This window comes from Triticum urartu, chromosome 1A (genome assembly GCF_056163025.1).
Source record: "Triticum urartu cultivar PI428250 chromosome 1A, HENAU_Tu73, whole genome shotgun sequence".
In the NCBI taxonomy this organism is placed as follows: Eukaryota; Viridiplantae; Streptophyta; class Magnoliopsida; order Poales; family Poaceae; genus Triticum; species Triticum urartu.
Genome location: NC_141873.1, coordinates 50,561,966 through 50,568,602, shown reverse-complemented (window position 1 = coordinate 50,568,602; position 6,637 = coordinate 50,561,966). Strand labels below are relative to the sequence as shown.

At 49.2% G+C, this 6,637-nt stretch overlaps 1 protein-coding gene across 1 annotated transcript; it reads right to left on the bottom strand.

The window, feature by feature from the left end:
* Positions 1–5,138: 5,138 nt before the first annotated feature.
* On the bottom strand, positions 5,139–6,069 carry LOC125517447 (uncharacterized). The gene is made up of 3 exons (XM_048682649.2): positions 5,711–6,069; positions 5,480–5,591; positions 5,139–5,403 (listed from the first exon to the last, which is right to left on the bottom strand). The coding sequence occupies exons 1-3, from the start codon at positions 6,001–6,003 to the stop codon at positions 5,383–5,385; spliced, it is 426 nt and encodes a 141-aa protein (XP_048538606.2). The 5' UTR covers positions 6,004–6,069; the 3' UTR covers positions 5,139–5,382.
* Positions 6,070–6,637: the final 568 nt, after the last annotated feature.

The window sequence follows — 6,637 nt, the reverse complement described above, 5'->3', positions numbered from 1 at the left end:
GACAGCCCTCCGGGAGGCACTCACGAACTAAGACCGAAACTACGATCTCTCTACAGAGTTGCACACATACGGTGTCATCTATCCGGCAGGGCTTCGCCGTCCAGAACTAGTTCCTGCCGGAACCAAGACAGCCTTTCGGCTCTATGAAACTATTTCGCGGGGAGGGAGAGAGAAGACAGATCATTGCATGGCACTTGTATGTGAGCAGGGATGAGGAGAATGGCAGCCCCTTCTCCTCCTTTTATAGGCCAAGGAAAGGGGTGGGGTGGTGGAGGAAATACCAAAACACCCATGCTACATGTCCCACATGAAGGGTGAAATGGTAACTCAAGTGGGGCACCAAGGGGACACCATGGAGGCACCCCCTTGGCCAGCCACAACCTTGCCCCATCCCATTGGGGGGAGGGGGGCAACAAGCCACCAACATGTCTCCTAGAAATATGGGTGCTCCCTAGACAAAAAGCCACCAAACATGTAGCCCCCGATTCGTGGGATCTTGTCCCCTCGTGCTGAGACAAGATGTTTTCCGCGAAACATTTTTTCTGAAAAATTCCAGAAGGTCCCAGAACATTTCCGGCACCCTCTAAAATTCTTCTGGGCATGATCCGAAACATTTTCGGTGTGGTGATTTTTATCAGCAAAAAGCAACAACAGCGGTTACGGCAGCTCCGGAACATTTTCGGTTTTTCTCTCCGAAAATTCCCAAAAGTTCCCAGACTAATTCTGGGGCCCTCTAAGAATTTCCAAGCGAGTGCGAACACTATTTTGACCTAATAATATATTCCGAAACAACTTTTCGGTTTTACCGAAACTCTTTCGGTGTTCTCTCTCCGAAACTCTTCCGTTGTCTCCGATACTTTTCCGGTGACTTTCTCTCAGACTCCATGTCTAGTATTTAGCAGATAGATGACTAAGGATGGCAATTTTATCCATGGACATGGATATCCATGGATATCCGACCCGAATGGATAGGGTTTGGATATGTTTTTCTGTCCATGGGCAGCGCCCAAACCCGACCCGATTGTTCGTGGATAGGGCATGGATATAATCTTGTACCCATGGATATACCCAAACCCGACCCTATAGTATGACTTAATGGGGGAAAATCTGCTATCCCTGCCCCACGGTCGTATGTCCCACAACCATTTTACATTTTTTATCTAAAACATGCATAAGAAATTACACAATCCCCATCGTAACTTTTTTTAGTTGACATTCAATCCACTCTGTAACATACTCCAACACCCCTTCCCTTATTTTTACCTCTTTCTTAAATGACTCGTCATTCTCATCTGTTAGAAAAATACTAAATGATCTTAGGTTGTTAGTGGATGTTGATTTACCATAAGTGAAGCCTAGCCTACCACGAGGTGAAGAATGGAAGAGTTTATGTTAATATTGTGTTATGTCTTATTTATATGTTTCGAGAGGACCCAATCGATATCCAATGGGTATGGATATCCATCGGATTTGGACATGGACACAATTTTTCACCCATGGATTTTTTTCATGGGCGGGCAAAGACTGTCTTCATGGACATGGATATGGATTTGAGATTGTTCAACCCGATCCAAACCCGATCCATTGCCATCCTTATAGATGACCCTTAAGCGTGTGGCCCTATAGGTTCGGTGAAGTATAGACATGACCTGGAACCCCTTCCGATCAATGATCAAAATCAGAGCCGTGGACACCCATATTGACCCCTATACACACACGAATGAATATTCGAGTGAACCTCCAGTTGCCGTGTGCTATTCCTGTTGCTTCGTGATATGTTACAAATACCCGAGGTGAGATTTACTTGCATCCCCGTGGATCAACGACTTGTCCACTATGCTAGTTACCTCGTTACCGGTTTTGTTCTCTTTTCTTGTTTCCGTGTTCTGGCATCCCTGTGATCAAATCACACTGTGTCTGGCCAGACGATGATGGATACCGTAACACCGAGAGGGCCCGAGAATATCTCTCCATCGTCGGAGGAGCAAATCCCAATCTTGAGCTATCAAGTTACTTGACACACTTTTCCATGAACCCGTAAGCCGCCGTAAAGCCACCCATTTACCGATGACGTTTAACAAACCCCAAAGTTCATGAAGCAAGTATGAAGAAACTCGATACTCTCATAGTCTGAGGAATTATGCAAACGTTAACCATCTCTGTGTTATGTACCATTAACTTGTGACGAACGAATCTCATAGCATAACATCAATCCGGGTCGATTCAACACAAATGTTCTCTTAACATTGTGCCCTCAAAGTTGCTGGCATAAATATGCCCATGACCAGGAAAACAGAATCATCATGCAACACTTGAGCTAGTCTTAGAGGCCAGACTAGGAATACTTCTTACCGTTTGTTATTCCACACGTGCATATGAGTCTTCCTCCAAGCCTCGTGTTATTGCAGACTCGAGAACCATAGCAGTTATAGCATGGAACATAAACATAATTATGAACATGGAGATAATTAATAGCATTTATTATTGCCTCTAAGGCATATCTCCTACAGGCATGACTTGACATCTCCACCGAAGCTCCGTGCAAGATGAAGCCGCTCCACCTCCAGCCTCTCTGAACGGGACGGGAGCACCCCAGGAAGACACGATAAAGAGTTAAGCACCACAATCACCATGAGAGCCGGACCAGCCGACCGCCATGGCGAAGCGACACCACTAAAGAGAGAACCGCCGCCATCAGGAACGCCAAGAATGCGCTGCAGCTGTCCCACCTCCCCACGGACCCAAAGCGGTGCCTTCAAGAAGGTGACGGAGCCGGGCACCGCCGCCGCCCAACCAAAGTTGTGGGTTTTCACCCGGGTGCAGGGGGAGGACGAGGGGGAGGGAGCTGGATCTCGAAGCCGCCTTCAAGAAGGAAACAACGCCAGGAGCGCCGCCGGCGTTGTGGCCGCTGCAACCGGCCAAGAAATTACTCCGATCCAGAGCTCCCAACCCCACATCCGCGCAGTCCGCCACCGGATCCGGCCGGACTAACGAGGAGGAAGCAGCGGCATGGGGGCGCCGTCTTCAGATCTGGCTAAGGAGAGCAGCAGGGGATCCCTCCACGCGGCACCCGCGTCCACCGCCAACTCGCCGCCCGCGCAGCCGAGTAGACGCGGCCCTCAACTCCGAAGAGCGCCGCCCGCCGCCAGAACGATGCCGCCCTCACCAGCAGAGGCCGCCGCCCTCACCAGTAGAGGCCGCCGCCTCAAACCCTAGGCTCGAGCCCGAGTGGCGTCGCGGCCGAGGACCTCGCCGCCACCCTCATCGGCGGCCGCCCGGGGGACCCGGCGCCCGTCTCTGGCGGCGGCGAGGACAGGAATCGATAAGGGGAGAAGGCGGACGGGGGGTTGGTCGCCCCCGAGTCGCCCTCGAGAGGGCGACGCGAGGGAACGGGAGGAACTAGACCATGATTCTAACTTTGTGTGAGCAATAGGAGTACATCGGCAGTGTACAAGAGCAAGCTCGATCGGTACAGAGTTGTGCTCTTGTTGCTGGCATCATCGAGGTGAAGCTCACAACTCCTCTCGCTACCTTCGGGGGAAACCCTTCACCAGTCGATCAGATGATGGCGGTGCTCTTGTGTCGTTCCCTCCTTGGAAGTGTCATTCTTAAAAGTGTGCATTGGCTCGAGGGACCAATAGACGGTCTTAGCGGTGGAGCGGTGTCCCATGTCACGCATCGATGATGTGGAGTTTCCGCAGCATGTCGTAGCAGGGTCACGGCAACGGATGTATGATGATGAACGCATGTAGGGACGATGCGTTGTCTAGCGCCATGGTGGTGTCGACGGCATACCTGTCAAGGTCGATGCGTCAGTATCTGCTCTGACGATGGATCGATGGAAGGCGGTGTCGGCCTTTTAGAGTGCGCCGGACCGGTGTGTGCCCTAGACACGCAAAGAGGCTTCGCTGGGGCCACCGGCTTTATATGTTAGGTTTTGGTGCGAGGTCTGTTTGGTATTCCGCTCGGACTTTCGGCACCCCTTCATTAAGTGGTTAAGAGTTGCGACAGATGTTGTCATGATGATGGCTTTGGACTTACTAATGTATTATTTTATAAGGTCTTTTTGAATAATTAATAAAATGACTCCATGCATCAACTAGATGCATACGCCGGGGGTCATCCTATTCTTCTAAAAAAAACATTGTATGGCCAGTAGTGCATGTGCATGCGCCCAGAAGAAGTAGCAGCAGCAGCATCAATGCATTGTGTGTCCCGATCTACTTAGGCCGTATTGTTTGATCAGGCATGTACCAGCTGCTACTACTTGCTCAATGTTCCCAAGACCGGCGTGTGTGTTGAACTTGAATCAATGCATGTGTTTTCTGTTTGCTTGCTCGTCAATGGAGTAGTTGGAAAGCGAAACAGACGTCTTGTACTCTTGTTTCAGAATAGAAATCTCTCTTTTGGGGGAATCGCTGTAAAAGGCTGTTCGTGGATATTTGTAGCATGAGGCTTTGTACCTACCGAAAATGATTTCTCATTATTCTCATTTGATCTAAACCAACCCTCTCCTAGCTACCTGTATTGTCTCTTTTGTTTTTTCCTATATACACATTATTTCCTTTATTGTGTATGCATTTCATATTTCTTTCATGGGTTTCATTGTCGCTTTGGACGTACCTAATTTAATATCTGCTTAACTAAAATTTCACAACATTGATTTTCGATATTTCTAAAGAGAAAGAGATTTTATAGGTACATTTCTAGTGATCTGCGCATCGCTTATGATTCATGTCCTTTTGATGTGCGATCATGCATGAGTCAATGGTGCTGCTTCAACTTTGGTGTGATCGATCAACTCTTTGGGCGTGCCTCAACTGTCTCAAGAGAAGTACTACCACCCAAAGTGTGTGTTGAATGCATGTAAATGGCTCGTATATATTTGCTGCATTTTCACAGCCCGTAAAATTCTTTACTCACTCTTTTTTCTTGTCATGGAATTTACTCACTCATTATTTCTTTTATTATGAAACTAAACCATGTTTCCCTTTTTTTTCTTTTGCTGCATGTGCAGTTGTCCTTGTTGTGCTTGTGTACTACCACCTCAAAAAACTTGAAGATTCAATTATTTTTCCCTTGAGGGTTTTCCATTAGCGCGTTTTACATGATTTCATGGTTGCTTACGGAGATTTAGATTGTAGAAGGAACAGGTGATTTGCATATCACTTATATTAGGTGGGCAAGAAGCAGAGATACCATTGCAAATGGAGACCACCACACAGGAGCATAAGCCAGAATTACTGCTAGAACTTGACTAATCTCTCTTGAGCCGAGCTACTAAATAAGACAGGCTAATGATAGACGACACTAACTCCTCGCTGCCGTCCTCCCTTATTTATTCCGTTCAATGACCTCGCCGATTAGGTACCGACGGTGCTCCTAAAGATCCTTGACGTCGTGCTGCGAAGAGAATAATCACAAGCATTAACACGACAGAAGTTGAATCGCTAATGAGGTGCCGGTCGGATTAATCTACCTCGGCGCGAGAGTGAGACTCCTCCAGGTTCTGCTTCTGCAGATCATCGTTTTCGTTCGGCTTAGACGGGCGAGGTCGAGAGTGGAAGGCATCCACGACCATTCTGCCAAAGCTGCACCCCAGAAGCGAATTCAACATGCATGCATGGTGAATGGTAGCAAGCAAAGCAAGCAGAGCAGAATTCAGTATTTGGACATGCATGACGGATGTGATGTGAGGAGGGTGACATACGGGTGGTCGTCGTCAAACTCGATGTGGCCGTCGTAGCCGACGCCGGTGAACATGCTGTTCATACGCGCCGACTCCTCGTCGGTGGCCGGCTGGACCTTGAAGCCTTCGCCGGACCCTTGAGCCTTGTACTTCTCCGCCCAGCGGTCAAGCCACCGAGATTCCTCCTCGGTTGCGAACTGCACGCTGATCCTGAGGTCCCCTTCCTCTGGATCGGCAGCTGCTGCGGCGGCGGCGGCGAGGCTGGCTAGCAGAAGGAGGGAGATGGGAACGAAGGACAGCCGGGCGCGGGCCATCTTGCTTCTTTGGCGAACTGATCTTGAGCTGTGCTGTTTCTTGAACTGAGGTGTGTCCTGGCCTGAGCCGCCTGGATGTGTATATATGGACACGATGGTGCAGCTCTTAGTGGTGCACTGCTAGTACAGTTGTACAAGTTGTGCTGGTAAGATTTGTAATTTTCTCCAAGACTATAAAAATTGAGGGCCGCCTATTTATCAATTGTCTGATGCTGGCATTGGATTTCCCATGACGACGATAGCGGCCATTTTTTTTTTTTGAATTTTCAAGGGGGGGGGGGGGGGGTTGTTCCCCACCTGAATTGTATTCATGTAGAGATAAAGCAAAATAACACACACTGACCACACACATAACAGAGAAGAACAATGAGGGAGAACTCAACACCACACAACACACCAAAGAGCACCCTCAGTGAAATCGAACGGCATCAGCCAGCCGAGTCCAAGCCACGACACTGCATCGTCGACGCAATCGAAAGGCTCCGCACATCCGAGACTGCACAACGCCGCGACACCACCTGTGTCGAGGGGCACATTCGAAGGGGCACGCGAGGCCGAGACGACGCCACGATACCTGTGTGCCATCAGCATAGTCGAAGGGCATCGCCTAGCAGACCAAACCACGACACTGCAC